Source organism: Paecilomyces variotii, assembly GCF_004022145.1.
Source record: "Paecilomyces variotii strain CBS 101075 chromosome Unknown C8Q69scaffold_1, whole genome shotgun sequence".
Classification (NCBI taxonomy): domain Eukaryota; kingdom Fungi; phylum Ascomycota; class Eurotiomycetes; order Eurotiales; family Thermoascaceae; genus Paecilomyces; species Paecilomyces variotii.
Window position 1 is genome coordinate 1795716 of NW_021167140.1, and position 18441 is coordinate 1814156.

At 48.2% G+C, this 18441-nt stretch overlaps 7 protein-coding genes across 7 annotated transcripts; 3 read left to right on the plus strand and 4 right to left on the minus strand.

Moving 5' to 3' along the window:
* The first annotated feature begins 710 nt into the window (after positions 1-710).
* On the plus strand, positions 711-2357 carry C8Q69DRAFT_24548 (hypothetical protein). Its single transcript, XM_028626541.1, has 4 exons — positions 711-962; positions 1020-1162; positions 1223-1817; positions 1917-2357. Exons 2-4 carry the CDS (start codon positions 1061-1063, stop codon positions 2141-2143), a joined length of 924 nt encoding a protein of 307 aa, XP_028489062.1. The 5' UTR covers positions 711-962; positions 1020-1060; the 3' UTR covers positions 2144-2357.
* A 1-nt stretch (position 2358) lies between these two features.
* On the minus strand, positions 2359-3756 carry C8Q69DRAFT_24386 (thymidylate synthase). Its single transcript, XM_028626521.1, has 3 exons — positions 3546-3756; positions 2897-3461; positions 2359-2829 (listed from the first exon to the last, which is right to left on the minus strand). Exons 1-3 carry the CDS (start codon positions 3698-3700, stop codon positions 2530-2532), a joined length of 1020 nt encoding a protein of 339 aa, XP_028489063.1. The 5' UTR covers positions 3701-3756; the 3' UTR covers positions 2359-2529.
* Positions 3757-3891: 135 nt separating this feature from the next.
* On the minus strand, positions 3892-6177 carry C8Q69DRAFT_24998 (hypothetical protein). Its single transcript, XM_028626574.1, has 6 exons — positions 6154-6177; positions 5748-6087; positions 5245-5615; positions 5116-5187; positions 4382-5047; positions 3892-4320 (listed from the first exon to the last, which is right to left on the minus strand). Exons 2-6 carry the CDS (start codon positions 5999-6001, stop codon positions 3992-3994), a joined length of 1692 nt encoding a protein of 563 aa, XP_028489064.1. The 5' UTR covers positions 6002-6087; positions 6154-6177; the 3' UTR covers positions 3892-3991.
* Positions 6178-7485: 1308 nt separating this feature from the next.
* C8Q69DRAFT_440519 (alcohol dehydrogenase) lies at positions 7486-9011 on the plus strand (the record flags this gene model as incomplete). The annotated part of the gene is made up of 4 exons (XM_028628658.1): positions 7486-7953; positions 8021-8576; positions 8685-8853; positions 8918-9011. 4 exons carry the CDS (start codon positions 7486-7488, stop codon positions 9009-9011), a joined length of 1287 nt encoding a protein of 428 aa, XP_028489065.1.
* Positions 9012-9276: 265 nt separating this feature from the next.
* On the minus strand, positions 9277-10599 carry C8Q69DRAFT_440520 (hypothetical protein; the record flags this gene model as incomplete). Its single annotated transcript, XM_028628659.1, has 5 exons — positions 9277-9332; positions 9383-9878; positions 9931-10192; positions 10257-10413; positions 10476-10599. The coding sequence occupies 5 exons, from the start codon at positions 10597-10599 to the stop codon at positions 9277-9279; spliced, it is 1095 nt and encodes a 364-aa protein (XP_028489066.1).
* A 2898-nt stretch (positions 10600-13497) lies between these two features.
* Positions 13498-14113, plus strand: C8Q69DRAFT_440521 (RING finger domain protein; the record flags this gene model as incomplete). The annotated part of the gene is made up of 3 exons (XM_028628660.1): positions 13498-13634; positions 13694-13870; positions 13927-14113. 3 exons carry the CDS (start codon positions 13498-13500, stop codon positions 14111-14113), a joined length of 501 nt encoding a protein of 166 aa, XP_028489067.1.
* Positions 14114-14234: 121 nt separating this feature from the next.
* On the minus strand, positions 14235-17415 carry C8Q69DRAFT_25045 (small oligopeptide transporter, OPT family). The gene is made up of 8 exons (XM_028626582.1): positions 17123-17415; positions 16923-17065; positions 16078-16869; positions 15781-16022; positions 15372-15710; positions 15189-15320; positions 14944-15129; positions 14235-14888 (listed from the first exon to the last, which is right to left on the minus strand). The coding sequence occupies exons 1-8, from the start codon at positions 17299-17301 to the stop codon at positions 14556-14558; spliced, it is 2346 nt and encodes a 781-aa protein (XP_028489068.1). The 5' UTR covers positions 17302-17415; the 3' UTR covers positions 14235-14555.
* Positions 17416-18441: the final 1026 nt, after the last annotated feature.

Sequence of the window (18441 nt, forward strand, 5' to 3'; positions counted from 1 at the left end):
ACAGCGGATCTTGTTCAAGGCTCCACATTCCAGTAATGACAGCTGAATTCCCTTTCTCTAACTCGGACTCATCAGATGATTCAAGGCTTGCACGACACGAGGTCGCGCCTCCGACATTCTTGCTCTATTCCTTGACGCGGACAGTGACAGTCTCGCCGTATTGTCAATGAAAGCCTGTCAAAACAAGGAAGGAAATGGAGCCAAAGTCATTATAGTCTTCAATTTTTTGGAGGGAAATTGCCGGCGGTTTTGTACTTCGTATCTCGCGCTCTGTCTCACACCGAGGCCCTCTGGACAACCCAGCAAATCCGCCTTATCACGGCAAGCAAGGCCCCTGCTTCTCGAACTGATCGCTGCAGGGAATAAACGAGGAACATTACTAACGTCATAAAGCAAAGAGCTGAATGAATACGTCATATTCACCTCTAGCTCCCCTGCTGCCTCAGAAGCGGTGCATATATCCCTCCGATGTCACTTGCTGTCCCTTGATTGACTGTGGATTTTCAATCTATACAGTAGCCAATGTGGATTTGAGGACTGACAACTTCCCAGTGCCTTCTGCATCTTCCCATGACTCACCAATATAGGAAACGACTTCGTTGAGCGAATCTGCTGTCTCTTCAAGTCCTCCGTAGACTTCTGCCATAGGATCAGCTGCGAATCCAAGGCAACAGGATGAGCAGGGAGATGCAAGTTCGATATCATGCACACGGCGAGATCCTTGTATTCCCATCTCTATTGGTTAGGGATCAAAAACATGCTTCCCGTGTTCATCTGCATTGTCACGTCTGATCAACATTGCAAGTTGGAATACCAGCTATGTCTGCTATAAAGGACTTGAAACTCAATCCAGTTGTATGACCTATTAGTGCTCGATATCACTGTGACTTCTTTATCAGATCCGACGTCTTTTCCGAAGACGAAGAGAGTTTTGTATCAGATCTCTGCAATTCTCTTATCGTGTACATTCCGGTGATTTTTCCATAAGAAGAAAGAAGAACGCCTAACCTGGAAACTAGTCCCTTTCCTTTTCTCTTAAACAGAAAGCCACTTGCTAGTCATGATCAAGATAGCAATCGCCGGGACGGGCGGCCTGGCACAGTATCTTGGGCACTATCTTGATACACAAACATCTCACCAATTCATCTTCCTCTCAAGAAACGTAAGCACAACAACAACAACCCACTCCCCATTTCTAACATCTTGACTCATACCACCGCAGCCTAACCCAGGCTTATCCACCAAAGGATGGCAAGTGATCCAAGTGAACTACAGCAACGACCAGGACCTCCGCTACAAACTGACCGGGATTGACATGGTCATTTCCACTATCCACGGACAAGCCCAACTGGCCTTAATCGACGCAGCAGCCCACGTGCATGTGCAACGATTCGTCCCAGCCGAATTCGAAGGCCTACCTGCCCTCAGACCGCAGTCAGACATCCTGGATCGCGGCAAGACAGCAGCCCTGAATAAACTAGCACAATACAGACCCTACGGAATGGAATATGCCGTCTTCGCCTGCGGTGTTTTCTACGAGCGCTTCGCTCCTGGCGGAATGGCCGCTTTGCAACTTGGTCAGAGTATCTATGCAGCTGGAGAAGGTGACTATGTCATGGATATACGAAACATGGTGGCTCGGATCCCGTATTTCGATTCAACAGGTCGAGAGGTTCGAATATGTCTAACGTCCGCTCAGGACGTTGCCAGATTCGTCGTTGCGGCGCTGGAACTGCCGGAATGGCCTACTGAGTTTACGATGTGCGGTGAGCGAATGACGCTGAATGATCTTGTTGGTGTTGCGGAGCATATGATGGGTGAGTTGACGATCGTCGTATTGTTATTTATTGTCCTGGTGGTCGTCGATATACTATTCGATAAGACGCATATTTAGAAACTAACGATTGAATTCAAAGGTGTTCACCAATTCCACCGTGTCGGCCATACCGTGGAGTCATTACAGCATAGTCTGGAATACGCAAAGGCTACAGGAAATATGCCTGAACAGTGGCGTCTTTATCAGTTATTCGGTACGGCGATGGGGAGGTATGACTTCGAGGAAGCGAATCTGAATACCATGGTCAATGTTCGACCCATGAACTTCAGAGATTGGCTTTGCGCAGTGTGGTCTCGGAGAGTCTGATTTGTATTGCACGCAATAATGATAATAATGTTTTTTTTATGCGTTGATGATGCATTTCGGGGTGCAGGATTAGATTAACATTTTCTGGTGCGATGGTTTAGCTAGGGTGGTGTTCTAGGATACTACAAAAAAGTGATAGGATGCTGCTAAAGAATAATAACTTATCAGAGTCTGTGTCAGTTGCGAGGTATTCCAAGAGAAGTATAACCGATTGATAATAAATGGATACTTAAATTTTCGCAGCTTGGTACCAACACACTATCGTAACACGTTGTGAAATGATATTCATTCCTCTATGCCCTGCATTAAGAGCCGCTAGTGTAACCGTAGAGCTTTTCGTCCAAATCATCTATATATCAATCAATCCAATCCAGCCAAAGCAAACTTCAAACAGACATTTTCATGGCAATGGTCTTATGGGGGTTGTATCCCTTGATGACAAAGTCCTCCAGCTTCCAGCCGTCAATGCTTCCACCTTTCTCCCGTGCTATTTCCAGCTCGGGGAATTCTCGAGGTTCCCGTTCTAACTGGGTCTTGAGCGCATCGACGTGATCCACATACACATGTGCGTCGCCCATGACGTGAGTCAAGCTACCAGGAACGAGATCGCAGACGTGCGCGAGCATATGTGTCAGAAGAGAGTAGCTAGCAATGTTGAATGGGACACCGAGACCCATGTCACAGGACTGCGTTCACATGAGCATGTTAGCAGACAAGTATGGAGAAGAGGCTCAGGGAAACAGTGATACTCACTCGTTGATACAGCTGGCAGTGAAGATGGCCCTTTGGCTTCTCTCCATTTTGGCCCTCTCCTGATGCGTTCGTTCCGCTTCGCGGATAGGAAACGTAGAACTGTGCGAACATATGACACGGGGGCAATGCCATCTTCTTCAGATCGGCGGGGTTCCACGCGCTCATGATGATCCGGCGATCATAAGGGTTATGTTTCAACTTGTGAATCACATCTGCTAGTTGATCGACACCCTTGCCGGTATAATCCGTCTTCGCATCTACATATTCGGCACCAAAGTGACGCCACTGGAAGCCGTATACGGGACCCAGATCCCCGACTTCACGATGCGACAAGCCCACGCTGTCGAGGAACTCTCGTGACCCATTGCCATCCCAGATCTTGATGCCGGCCTCACTCAATGGGATTGAAGACGTGCTTCCAGCAACGAACCAGAGCAGTTCCTCAATGACGCCTCGAGTAAAAACACGTTTCGTTGTGAGGAGCGGAAGGATGGGCGTTTCGTTCTTATTGAGGCTAAATTTCAGCGGTCGGGGCGCAAAGATGGAATATGTACCAGTTCCAGTGCTATAAATACCAACAGTCAATTCTACCTTTCTAAAACTAGTGAAAATACGCAAAATTCGCCTTGCGCATGGGAATCAGACGTACCGGTCAGGCCGATGTTCCCCCTCGTCTAGGATCTCGCGCACGAGGTCCAAATACTGGTACTCCTCATGTTGCCTTGAGGAATGAGCCCCATTCTGCTTAGCAGAATACTCTGCTGGAGGAACAGGCACTGTCTCTGCTGGTGCTGTGGTAGCCATATCTGCGATGTCTCTGAAGTTTGTCAAAGTACTTGCCAAACGTGCCGACGCGTTCGGCGACGCGTTAATTAGATTTCATAGTTGGTCTTTGGAGCTGGCCGTATTATGAGGGGCTGCGACACTTTGATTCGTCCATATTAACACGCGCTAATACTATCGTTATCTGATTGTTATCGATAAGGCTGTAGAGTCAGGTGATAACTATTGATTATACCACTCGAGAGAACAATCAATGTAATGTTATTATTAACAGTAAAATGAGACTCTAGACTCGTTATATCATCTATCCGTCTATATCTTACTTCTAGCGACTCCACTTCCCACTCTCTCTTTCTCCATGGCCCTCAACCGATTCCGCATAATCTTCCCACTGATGGTTTTCGGGAGAAAACTCGGTTCCACGAACTGAACCCTCCGCGGGTACTTGTATGGCGCAGACATCTTCTTGCAGAAGTCCTGGATCTCCTTGCGAAGCTCATCCTGGTTTCTTCGCTTGTATTCCTCAGTGAGGACGATGAAAGCTTTGACGACCTCGACACGCTCTGGATCTGGTGAAGCCACTACGGCCGACTCGACTACTCCCGGATGCTGCTTGAGGACAGATTCGACTTCGTATGGTCCTGTTGGGATTAGAATCAGGAGTCCTTGTATGTAAGGTGAACGGTGAGTGTTGGAACTTACCGATTCGGTAGCCTGATGAGTTGATAATATCATCTGAGCGGCCAACAAACCAGAAATATCCGTCAGTGTCCCTCGTGGCACGATCTCCTGTTAGGAACAGAGTCTTCCCTGCTGTCGAGGCTGTAACGGGTCTCTGCACACTTCCGTCCTCCTTGATATATCCCTCGAATATGCCAAAGAAAGGGGGGTTAGTGTCGTCGCCTATTGATAGCGCGATATTTCCTTCTGTCCCTGAAGGTACTTCCTGTCCGGATTCATCGACCACCAGCATCGGTACACCCGGAACGGGTTTTCCCATAGAGCCGACTTTGATTGCGTTTCCTTCAAGGTTGCCGCATACGAGGATCGTTTCTGTCTGGCCGTAGCCGTCGCAGATCTGAATGCCGCTCATTTCCTTCCAGAGTCTGATCACTTCACCATTCAGGGGCTCCCCTGCTCCGACACAGTGTTCCAAGGCAGCGGGAGGGTTCTTTCTGAAGTGAGCTAGACTGGCTTGGAGAACCAATTGTCGATATGCGGTTGGCGGAGCACATAGTGTCGTGACGGGATGTTTGTGCAGGGTATCGAGCAGATGGATGGGGTCGAAAGGTCTGCGATCATCTTCTACAAAAAGCGCCGCTCCGCAATTCCATGTTGCGAAAACCGCCCAGCCAGCTTTCGCCCAACCTGAGCACACGATTGTCAGCATCTATATTTGTCTTTGGGCTTTTCTTTCCCAGAGAAGCCAAACGCACCTTGTTCCGCTAGATTCCAATAGACCTTACCAGGCTTCAGTCTAAGCCAATACTTTCCAGTGCTTGTGTGTGCTGCGTGGTATTAGCATTTCTTTTTCTTGTCCCAGAGACTGACTTCAAGTTTCTTGCCTAAAGGATACGATATCTGATTATGCAACACCATCTTCGGAGGACCGGAAGTGCCAGAGGTAAAATATATCAGAGCGGGGTCCGTCGCCTTGTTTGGCTGCCTCGAGAACTGGACATGCTGTTCGATTTTTCCCAGCGCATCGAAATACGACACCACTCCTTCAGGAGCATTTCCGCCGACCTGCAATATTGTCTTCAACTGCGGGCATTGATGTCGTACATTGAGCAACTTCCCAACGCTCGTCTCATCACCGATAAAAGCTGTAGCGCCGGAACGTTGGGCTCGGTATTCGATCTCTTTATCGACAAGGAGAGTGGTGCACGGACATAGAACAACTCCGGCTCTGATAGCAGCGATAGCAACTTCCCACCTTTATTCCGGTGAAATCGGTTCTTAGTGTAAGTAAGATTTCTTGACATCATGCAGGAGCCGAAGGCAGATTCATGACAACTTCATCAGGGGTGTTTTGGGGGGTTTAGTAAATTTCATTTTGTACACATACCACGCAGTTACCCGAGGTAATATGATAATCAATCTATCACCAGCTTTTATTCCTAGTTGTCGTAGTAATGTGGCAACACGATGCGATTCCCTGCTGAAATGATTGTAGTCCAGTGTACGGCATTCCCCCGTCGCTCGCGAAGTCCAGTACATCGCTCGGAGACCGGGAGATTTGGAAGCCCAGTAATCGATAACATCGGTAGCGAAATTGAATGTTTCAGGCCGGGTAAGTGCCTGTGCTTCGAAGTGCGCCATACTGTGATAGGTTCCCTGTCTCGTGGTCGTTTGCTTTGCTTTTTTTTTTCTCCTTCCCTGCAGGTGGGTTGTTATAGGTATTATTCCTGGTCAGTTGGAAGAAGTTTGGTTTCTGTTCTTTTCTTCTCTTCGTCCAGGCAGGGTCACCTTACCGTACTTACCTAGGTAGTAGTTAACAGCCTCCCCCACCTGATGATCAAGCCATCACGGACCGACATTGCTATTTTTTCTCCTCACTCTAGCTGTTCAGAACCCACATTTATCCTGTACGGGCTCTGGAGGCGGGATGACAAAGTCATTTGCGAATGTAGACCTCATCTTCTTGGTAGATGGCTTCGGCAAACATACCGTTGTGGGGACGGAGCGCGGTCCGTTCCCCGCGTTTTCTTTTAAGCACAAACTCCATAAAATTAACTATCGTGGATTCTTTTTGAGTTTTGCGGAGTAAACTTTTGCGGGACGCAGGCCGAGGTAGAGAACTATACGTAGATACCAGAAATCAGTCTCCGAATTCCAGTCGGGTGCATGCTTTTGAAACGACCCCAGATCATGCGCGGTGGCGTTAGAACTATATAAACTGAATCTCCAGAACCGTCGAATCGGTGATGATGATGCGGATCCGCGGGAATAATTGCTATTTGACATACGAAACATGGTACCATTCAGGTATATCTTTGTACGAGGCTAGGAGCAATATATTCATTTCACCGGTGCTGCAACTGAATACATAGTATGACTGCTGTCTACGAGCGTACTAGTCATGCAACAGGGCTCGATTGGCTTCAACCTACTCATACATGATATAGTTCCACGCCAAGTTCACATGACACATGTAGACAAGAATGAGCATCTCCATCAGATTATTCTTAGTCCGACAATCTCGACAATGTGTCTACTGTCTATACTGCTGTCGAACCTGTGCACTGTGTTGCAGTATTGCAGTCCGTGAAAACGCTTGTCAATTCTCATATAGCCAGGTCCGATTGATTGATAGACATGATATTATCTGGGTATCTATCTGCATGCAACAACACCCATCGAATCCCAACGACGTTGACAACAGGGGTCCCATGACAGCGGCTCGGAAAGATCACTGACTAGATCATAATATCCTCCCGGCCCCCAGATACGTGCTGTCTCCATGGTCGGAATCCTTCATCCGCGGGTCCGCTTCAAAAATACCTGAGCTGCAGTTGGCCCTCTTTGTCCTTCTAATCGACTCGCTTCGGGGAAATGCAGATCCACGTCCGCGTGGACAAGACCGCATATACCCCGCATGTACCCGTCCCTTCTCGACTCAAAAGCGCCGGGGTCCTAGGGTCATGATCCAAGCAGAAGGCATATATATGTCACACCCTGTCAAGCAAGCCAGTATCCTGTTATCCTTGCCAGATACTCGCCTTCCTATCTCTTGTATCAAGATAGAGTTTTCATTGTGTGAACAGCCGTCAATTCCTTGTCCTCACGCATCATCTTATCCCATAATGGACATTCCAAAAACACAAAAGGCACTTATCACAGATCCGCCTGGGCCGAATACAAAGTCCGTGGTCAAAGAGATCCCCGTCCCCACTCCAGGAGAAGGCGAGATCTTGGTGAAGCTCAATTGTACTGGGCTCTGCCATTCGGATGTGCACCTCATGCGCAACGACTGGGGAGATCGGGGTCTCTCAATGATGACCAAGATTGCTGGTCATGAAGGAGCCGGTGTCGTTGTGGCTATAGGGCCCAATGTGACACGGTTTAAAGTCGGAGATAGGGCAGGCATCAAATGGGTGGCTGATGTCTGCGGAGAATGCGAGATGTGCACGAATGGGACAGACGAACTCCAGTGTCCGAAGCAGCTCAATAGTGGCTTCACGGCCGCTGGAACCTTTCAGCAGTTTGCCACGGCAACTGCCCGTTACGCAACTCGCATCCCTGATGGCGTCTCAGATGAGGAAGCAGGACCAGTGAGCACTCTTCCATTCACATATGTACCAAATGGTTCTCCCGAACTAACAGTCCATTTTCAATTAGGTGATGTGTGGCGGAGTTACGGGATACGTAGCGCTAAGACGATCCGCTGTTCGCGCGGGACAGTGGGTTGTCATCATGGGAGCAAGCGGTGGACTCGGTCACTTCGCTGTACAATATGCTAAAGCCATGGGTATGCGGATCATAGCCATCGACGGAGGTCCCGGAAAGAAGGAACTGTGCGAGAAATTGGGTGCAGAACAGTTCATCGATTTCACTGTCGAAAAGGACGTTGCTGAAAGAGTGAAGCAGATTACCACCTGGGGTGCGCATGGGGTTGTTGTTGTTGCTCCGAGTCAGGCTGCATATGAGCAGGCACCTTACCTCCTCCGCGCCGGAGGAACGATGGTGTGTGTTGGCCTCCCGAAGGAAAATTTCAACGCTGGTGCTCCGCCACTAGTCATAGCTCTTCGCAGGTTGAACATTGTCGGCTCAATCACCGGGACGTTGAAGGATGTCGACGAGGCGCTAGATTTCACAGCCAGAGGTTTGGTTAAGCCCATATTGGTCAAGGGGTCAATGAACGATATCGACGATCTCTCCGCCAAAATGATGGCTGGTCAGTTGGCCGGTCGGGTAGTCATTGATCTTTGGGCATGAGTCAGAGTTCTACTTTTCGCAGGACCTATCATGTCTTATGGGTTGTTACTATGCTGCCGTGTTTTAGGCTGGTGGGCTTCCGGGCAAGATCAATCGATTCTCTCCTCGACTCCTTATGACTTACTAGTTTTGACCCACTATGTACCCGTAGGGCTCAAAGATGCAAAAGCGAAGTGTAATGCTTCGTCATGTCTCATGACTTCTGCTCTCGTCAAACATATAGTCCTGCGAGATAAGTAAGCTCCGAATCCTAATCCAACTTTAACATCGATGCCTACAATTGCGACTACTTACTGAAAGGTTATCGGACACTCCCAATTTAGCCGTTCGACCATCTTCCCGGATTCATATCCCCAAACTCATCTACTTTATAGAAATCCGGTATGAAATTTAGATTTCCTATGCTCCCCGGAGGTATATTCGGGGGGCTACCGAACAGCGCCGAATTTGGCATCATAAAATCGGTGTGTTGTGGAACTGAATGTGACAGCGGTTGACCTAGAGTTGCGCTCGAATTGAGCATAGGTGGATCTGGTCTTGGGTTGTAGGACGGAGGGGACGCATCATTAGATGGCGGTCGAGAAAGGGTGTTATAATCTGTAAGGAAGTAGAGCTTTTCAGCATCGGAAGGGTCGAGTTGCACTCGCTGCGGTTCTGCTTCAATGAGTCCTTTGAATTTCGAACTCTCCAAAGAGAACTCGGAGAGTGCATTTTTCTGCGACATTATGTTAATCAGCATTCTGGGTTGGTAAACTGCTTTCACACGTACAATGATGACCGAGTTTTTCCAGCATTTCGCATGTTCATCTAAGAACGCCTGATCAAATTGCAGATCTTCTATAGCTTGTCGCCGCACAAAATCGTTTTCAGAGTGTTGATGCAGCGCATTGATCATCCCGGCTACCACGACGGCAAAACCATAGAATGAACTCTTCAATTTACAGCCCGCCTTTTGCGCTTCTCGAAGTACTCGGGTAATGTCTTGGGTGTGCTGCAAGCAGATTGCTATTGACCTAGCGAGAAACTTTGCTGGGATGTTCGCGTTATACTCCTCTAAGCGTTGACGGAGGAGGAAGGGGTGATGTAGAAGGCAATGTGAAAGGTGGAATAAGATGTATGAGAAGATTAGAGGCTCTGCAGCATCAGAGTCCACATGACCATCGACTACGCAGTGTCTCAAAAGTGCGCCGGTGATGTCGAGACCAAATTCGAACCGTGTCTCCAGGTAGAGGAGCGCCGAGGAATTGATAGCATGATCGGACTAGGATTTTATGAGCCTGAATCAAGAGGAGCCCTGGTGATAATCCACTTACGCGAGGGTCCCAGGGAGGTTTTCGACTTTGAAAGTGATAACCTTGAAGAGAGTATTGTGCACACTGTGACAGGACGGATGAGGTAACGATCACCTTGGCGAAGGTACTAGAGCAATCCGTTTCCAGGCTGTCGTTTCGAGTAAAATGTTCGATACTGAACCTTTTCTCATCCGCCTCTAACCGAAACGCTGCCTCGGTGCAGGGTAATTTGACTCTGCAGTAATGTTCCTGGAACACCGGGGGCTTGGCCCTACCACAAGTTCTAGAGCGTAGTCAGCAAATGTTCAACCGAGATAGATAACTACGTTATGGAAATTGTCGCTTACATCAGCTTATCAAGAAGGTACAATGACCAATATGCGCGGCGGTGTTCTTCCTGGTCAGCTGGAGATAGTTCTGCCGGTGGTTCAGACATCAGATTCAGATCCTGAGCATATCTGGCGGCTAATCCAATCTTGATCCAGGCAGCCCGGTGCTTGCACTCTAAAAAGAAGGACCTAGTCAGCCACACACCAGTCCGCAACTGCACAAATCGTCCACCATACCTGTGAAGTCAAAAATAGCTAGAAGCGTCATGGACTGAACCAATGTTACATCACCTTCTCTTCCATCGGACAGCCACTCCGACACTATAGATTTCCATGCGCGTGTTGCATAGGAGTCCGCCATGGCGTCACGGTTCTTTGCAAAGAACGGTTCACTAGAAAATCGAACCGCAGATGCTAAAACCGAGAGAAGGAGATGACCTGGTAGCTGGTCCTGCTCTAGCTTAAGGCGAAAGCTGTTGCTATGAAAAAAGGAATATGGCTGATTGTGGGAATAGCGGAAATAGTCGTCTACAAGAGATCGAATGACAGAGGCGGGTGGTAGATCTTCGGAACTGTTTGAGGAGAGAAAAATGTCAGGCACATACGATGATTGAGACACAAATTCAGATCGACTGACACTTGAGATTGTTCCTGTCTTTCAAAGCCCGTCGTGGCTCTAGCTGCATTTCCTGGGTCTAGCATCATCATGGAATTTGAGCTCGGTGTAGACGCTGTTTCCGCGGGCGATCGATTGATGTCTAGCATATCAGCAGTACTAAACCGACAATCAGCATGCATTCCTTCTCTTCTGACATCTGTGTCCAGTGAATTGCCCTTACAGGTTGGAGCCCGGAGTCATGCCCGTCAGTCTGGCCTCGATCATCGAAATCCGCGACGCTAGCTCTCCCTAAGAATCATAAGAAGATAATCCCAACACTAAAGACTTTTGATGATCATACATAGGCTGCTGTCGCGTCGGGCTGGTGGAAAGATAAATTGGACATGTGGCTTCTCGGATACTCGCATCGCTGTCCCAAACGTACGCAGAAGCTGCATTGTGGTTGATCTCCCGGACACTTAACTTTCTTACGCCTGTGCGTGTGACAGATTGTAAGCTTCTTCGCCTTGCATACCGCCACTGCGACCATGTTCCCTGACAAAAAAATATATGAATATACCTGCAATTCAAGCACGCCCGATGGACGCGAGGTCTCCGGCTGCCAGGTTTTACGTCGTCCATCGAGCTTCCATGGAGAAATCCTCTGACAAACGCAACGATGAATGGAATTGATGATGAAGATGATAGCCTCGATGCTGACGAGCGGCAGCTGTTTTGATATTCGAGACGAAAGGATTATCACAGTCCGTGTTGGGGTTGACACACTAGCTGCGTCCAAAAAGCGGGGTAAACTTCATCTCCACTGAGCTGCGGGCCAGCGCAAATTCACGATCCTTTTCGAACTCCCCAGAAAAGGGCACAAACGGCGGACTGGCTGGAGGTCTTGGCTCTGTTCCGGGCGGAGCAGAAATCAGATCGTCTGGACTCTGAAGGGACCTCGATCTTGTTCGATCTGCGAGATGGCCGCTCAGACTTCAATCACTGCCTTCGGCCTGTTCGTTCACTGGTCAACTGAATGGTAGGAATAGGAGCAGTAGTACAGTAGCAGCGCATCCTGTCTCTGGGCTAAGTAACGGGATAGTCTGTCATCGTATCCCGATTCGTTTAGTTGAGTCTTAGTCAGGACTCAGGAGTTCAGAACTTCAGGCAAGCGTTCCCCCTACTAGAGTAGTATTTCGAGGTCTTGTATGTACTCTGTAGATAGCCCTAGGATCAGCGTGGCGCTAACAGTCGTTAGAGAAATACCCACTCATAACTAACTTCTCCAGGCCCAAGCAACCGTGTTACCATACTCTAGAATTGACACGTCCAGGCTTTGGAATGTGACTCTGGACGTGGAGCTGTCAAGCGACGTCTCTCGGTATGGAGATAGCAGGAAATTAAGGGAACGTGTCTACTTCTGCAGTTTATTAGTCTTGAACGTCGGATCGCAAGTGGACAAAAAAAAAACGATTAGCGAGTAATCAATACCGTCTGCGCTTATGCATTCCTCTCGCTTAATATGGCGCATTAAATCAGTCGAATCCCAGGAATATGTAGAGTACACTGTGCCAAGGTTGACGTACCATATGTTTGTCTACTGGCGATCTACCAGCCACTAGTTACTGAAACATAAGATCATCCATCAAACGGGGGACCTTTCCCATTGACCAGCACGAGGAGTATCTCAGCAACGAGCAACCAACCGAGGCGCAAAGTTCAAGCTCGAGAGTCGAAGGACAATAAATAATAATAAACCAAGGACTCGGGCATGGTTGATCGACCACAATGCCCCGCGCACATGACCTGCCAAGACGGAAATGCTGCCATCTCAGTTGCCAGAGCGTTTCTCAGCTAGAAATGCAGTCTGCTGGATAAGTCGACGCGCTGCCGCTTTTTGCTAGTTTTACAGTCAATTGCCTAGGTAGCTTCCCATCTAATCCACAGGGAGGTCGTCCTTTCATAGTACGCACGAGTGCGAAGAGTATCTCACGCCTGGAGATACATACTAACAGAGATCTAGCACAGACACGAGATGAAACGCATCTTCAGGTAGATAGACACAGGACCAAATAACTACAACGTGAGTCTGTGCAACGCCGTGCAACGATGAAATATTCTATGAAATATTCTATATTAGGATGCCCGATCGGCCCAGCCTTTCCAGCATGGCATGACGGGTTCAGTTGTCGAATGACATGATCCTTGCCTGCGCCACGGGATAGCCAGCTAGCTCTTTGTCCCGCTGATTGAGCTTAAATACTTGTCCACGCGATCAGCCGGTGGTCTCATCACTCTCGTTAGGCTCGTCCGAATGTTGGCCGTACTTGATCGGCAGATGCTGTCGCGTTGTCGAAGCCCTATACTTATAGTGGGGTAACTGGTCGTCGCAGTATGAGTTCTTCCATGCTCTGGAGATTGATTCATCTACGGACATTCTCTTCTACGCATCACATAATATTTCGCCAGTCGCACAGTCGCACAGGTGCACAGCTCAGCAATATAGTCGCCGAGAAGTACGTGGTGCGTCACCAAGTGCTTTTTGCTCTTACGAGGATTCTGCGGGTTAAAGCGTCTATCCATCGACAGGTCTAAAAAAATAGAAATCACCTCAAAGAAGCACATTCCGCAAACTTGCCTCGTTCCTCAAGATTATCGCGCATGTACGTCCAAAGACCACTTTCCGCCACGCATTTTCCCATGTTAGAGAAACGAGGCGATGAGAAACTCGGAAAACCGATCATCGTACTGTTATCAGTAGCTCTTGGTGTGATATTTATCTTTGTTGTCTGTCTGCTGTGAGTGGCCTCGTTCGCCAATCCATCCAAGATTCCTGTTAATGACCATAAATCTTTAGTTTGATGATCTATGTGAACCGCGGCAATACTCGCCGGGACCCAAAAAGCAAAGGCGCTTCCCGTGAAAGGCTGAGGAAACTGGATGCCGTGTCGCCGATATGCCGACTCGATCAGTGGTGGCCTAATGTGAAGGGTTCCTTGGGTCTGCCGGAAGCAGCCGATAATCAGTTCATATGGTACGTTCGTCACTTTAGGTATTCTGTCATGGTGCACCGCTAACCGCGACTGACAGCGTGGTGTGTCTGGAGCCGGTTCTAAACTCCCAGGAAATCCATCAACTCAAGTGCATGCATGTCTTTCACAAAGAGTGTCTGGAGAAATGGTATCTTGGGGATCATTTCAACTGTCCACTCTGCCACCGCGCCTATTTCCACGAAGCGCGCCGTCCAATGAGTGACGACTTCGTATGGATGGTGTGAGATCGATTCTATTACTGACACATAGTTTACTGATCTGGAATTTACAATGAGATACCCCCTGCACTTATTACCTGATTAATCAATGTTTGCATCCTTTCAACTGATAAAGCCTTGCAATTGCAAGAGAGTAAAGATAGATGGGATACTAAGAAATGAACTACTATACCTGGATGACTTTCAAATATAACCAAACATGCCAGGGTTAACCAATCGCAGACTCCAAACAATAGATCCGACGCTCCATGTCTATGTACGCTTATCGCTTATAGGGTGGTAAGGAAATACAACTTGTTTCAAGGTCACCTCGATGGCTTAAGTTAACTAGTTAGTCAATTAGGTTGTAATGATTGGATAGGATACTCAGCGCCGAAGTGACCCAAAGCCCGATCTGGGTAATATACATGCGTCTATAAGATATCATCATTCTCCCCCATAGTATGATCTATCTCCAGTTACTCGGACCGAACGTCTCGCCCGGAGCCACGGTTCTCAAGGGCGTCCCTTGCCCGTCAGCAGTTTTATCAGCAATAGTATTGCCGTACCAGCTCAGCGTGACACCAGGATACGAAAGACAGAAGAAGATGAAGAACGTTCCAACAGCCAAAGCGGCGTCTAGTCCAGCAGAAAGGATATAGTTATACTTTGACCACCACGGATGATATTTGCGCTTCAGATAGAAATTGAAGAATATGCCGATTATACCCCAGGTCATGTAGTTAGCTGCTGTCGCGGGAGGGATGGATGCAGTTGATGCGAATATTGCAGGCATGTGGATCTAACATGGCACAGTCAGTGATCAGAGAAGCATTCCGAGTGGATGATGCTCCTACCTTGCTGAGAAGCTTGCTACGCAAGCGCAGGTTCACAGCCCACAGAAGGATAGGCACGGCGGCACCGATGAGGAAGAACCACAGCATGGATCGATACATAGATCCCGAAGAAAACAGCTTCGTTGGTCCGATGAGACCCCAGAAGACTGCGTTTGTGGCATATCCCCGTGCAAGTGGGCAGGTGAACTGTACGTTCAGAATCAGCGAGAATCATTCCAAGCGAACAATCAATGGTGTGAACTGACATTATTATCTGCTTCAGACTCGCAGATATGATTGATATTAGCCATTGCCCATAAATTGACCCCCGTCTGGGTTAACCATGACACAATTATGCCGGCACATTGTGCTGCAAACGTAATCCTCGGAGGTATTTTCTGAGGCCAAGTCAACACAGTAATAAATATGCGTCAGAACGAGAGACATACCATATAGTGTCCGATCTTCATGTCGCGGACGTATCCCAGTCCCTGGTAAGAGGAGACAAGGACAAAAATCTTAAACATGACATTGTTCACCATCTTCCCAGGCCATAGATACCCGGCTATGAAGGCGGATATAACGGTTGTCGAAAGCATGATGTTGCAGACAGACATCATGATACCAGTTGGTATAATGAGGACAATGACTAGTCCGATAGCTAATATCATGCCATACCATGGGAGACCCGTATCGTAGACATACAAAAACACAATGCTAAGCCCGAACATGCTAAAGAAGACGCTCGCATACCACCAAAGCGGCACAGTCTTATATTTCTGCATGAGCTATTTGACAGTCAGCACAACTAACTCTACTTCAAGCATTCCAGCGGTTCGGGATGTTGCTGTTAGATACCTTGTAATGAATATCAGGTTTCTCCACTGTGGCCGACTTTCCAATCGTGGCAAGAAGACCTCTCCACAGAATCTGGTGATGATGTAGCAGACAATGCACGACGACTGAAATTGTCGAAGCGAATCCGAGTCCATACGAAAGTACGGATGTAGTGGAGAGATACACTGGCGAGTAGTTATGATAAGCTTCATCATCCAACGAATAGTCCGAATTCATTACACGACTCGTGTTATATGAACTTCCTAGAGAATGTTGTTAATTGAAAGGATCTGACATTAACATCAAACAAAAACTCACCTGTATTATCGAAAGTGTCAGATGATGAGAACGGCATGTATAACCCCTCCCATGCATTACTCCAATGCAGCGCAGGGGCGATAACCCAAAGAAACAGAACCGCTCCCCCGAAAACATTTACCAGTGCCCACGAGGGAACTAGCAGTGGGGAATACAAATAGCCGGTGATTTGATTCCAGTCAAGGGTCAAAGGTAGGAGGTCCATTCCAGTTGTCGCGCCAAAAACTTGGTTCAGCGTTACGTTGTTCGGTTTGATCCAGGTGATCCAGGCGAAAGTGGTGAGCCCGGTAAATAGATAACCGGGGACGAATTGGTAAAGCGAGCCGCAGGCAAGGATGATCCAGAAAAATTTCATTCGATCGATCTTCCACCCATTGGCCTCCTGGTCTCCAAATCGTCGATCATGGAATGTGTATAGAAGGGCGCATGTTGGAAGGGCAGCTGGCCATACGCAAAATGCAGGCTCGACGAGCAACTTCTGAAGTATTCCAGCAATTCCAAAACTGAGCGCTTGAGACGTCAAAAGGAACATGAACCTGTATCCAACCGAAATTGGAATGTTAAGAAATTTGTCAAATGCAACGTAGACATCGGAAGCCAATGAGCCATTGTCGAATACTGTCGCGAGAGTAGACATTATAGCAACGATCGAGTGTTCTTTCTGATTGAACGGTCCAGGATTCAGTGTAAAATTCCATCCCCAGAAGCTGTATATAGTCGTTGGCAGCACCCTTTCCATTAGTCGTCCAACTGGCAAGGTGACTAATATTGCAAGATAGGGCGAAAGAAAGACTGTTACTCCGCATTAATTTCATCATCGATTAGTGAAGCGTCCGCTCACTTACTCGGTGGCGAATGCAGCTGGAAGAACTGATTCAACGCTGTTAAGACCATGGTCCCAGTAATGCCCAGGACCCAAGCACGGAAGGTATTGACAGGCACATCTTCATCAACTGGAGGAATGCTGGCCTGAACTTCTGGATAGGGACTGTCATCAGGTCAACACTTGCGCTTTGCTGTTGCGCGCCGCGATAGAAGGACATACGAATCGTCTGAGGACGAGTCAGGTTCGACATTGTTTTCCCCTACAGGTTTATCTGATTTGACATCGTCATCGTCAGGATCGTCAGGATTGTTATAATCGGTTTCTTGCGCCCCAGCCGCAATTACACCTTTCTGGGACTCTGCTGAAGGGCGACGTCTCGAACGTCCTGTCCCCGCCATTGTCGCCCATAGAGACTGGCGAGTTCAGTGATCGTGACGGTTTAAGCTGGCAGGCAAGCCGTTAAAACTGCATTGTTTGGCCGTGTCAGTTCCAACGGGAGCTGATCTCGCAGCCTCAACACTCCGGCTAAGAAAGGCTTGACAAAGTGGCTGCAAATCTGGGGAGTCTTAGGGGATAGGAACTGAGACGATCTCGCACCACAGAGGGTCCGCGTCCTCGTGGCGACGGCTAGTGTTCTGGCTGAATCCACAAGCACCGACTGATCACCCGCCAAGCCCGGTTCGTTCTCATCTTAGTTCGAGATCCGCAAGCAGGAGACCCAGCGGCCCACCAGATAAACTTGTCCCACAATCTTTCTTTAGGAGTCTAGATAGGTAAGCATAGGTAAGGCTGGTACAGTTCTAAGCCTTCCAAGCTTGTACCTCTTCAGAGGACAGGTCATAGCTCCTTCTCAAGCTAGGAATCTGGTTATAGAAGCACAATAATCCTCAAAGAAATCTTCTAGCGTACTTTCGCCTATGGCCAATAGACAGGTCGCTAGTTATGCTCTTAAGGTCCAGACCTAAGCATCTTCTGCAAAAATCCGATCCAGAGGTACCTCTGTCATCGTGTTCAATGGCTCAACTGTCCAATGGCAAACCACATACCATACGCCCAGGTGGACAATCGTAACAGAGAAGATGTTGTTGCTTGCAAGATCTTATCATGGCCAGTTTTTGCCTACATTATAGAGTTATATCTCAGCATGCCTAGGCTGTGCTCCGATGAATAACTGTTATCTATCATACTAACACATTCACGTCGAATCGTTATTCTTTTCAAAGGAGGCAGGTGTGAAACCATGATCTGATCTAGGAACTGTTGATTTCTTTGGGAGGCTATTGGGAGGCGTATTGGGAGGCGTATTGGGATGCTCTTGGATATTCAAGCTGACCGCATAGCATAACCTTTTCATCTCACAGGTCTGAGTTACTCATGAAGCCAGTTTCGTTTACTTATCAGTTCTTGTTCCGGGCTGGCTGGTCAGTGAAGATATCGAAGAACCACGAGTCCACGAGAGGTATTCCGATAAGCACAATTCCCACTGTCGTTCATACGACAAAGGCCCAGCTTCGACAACATCTTCCTGAGGTGAGACA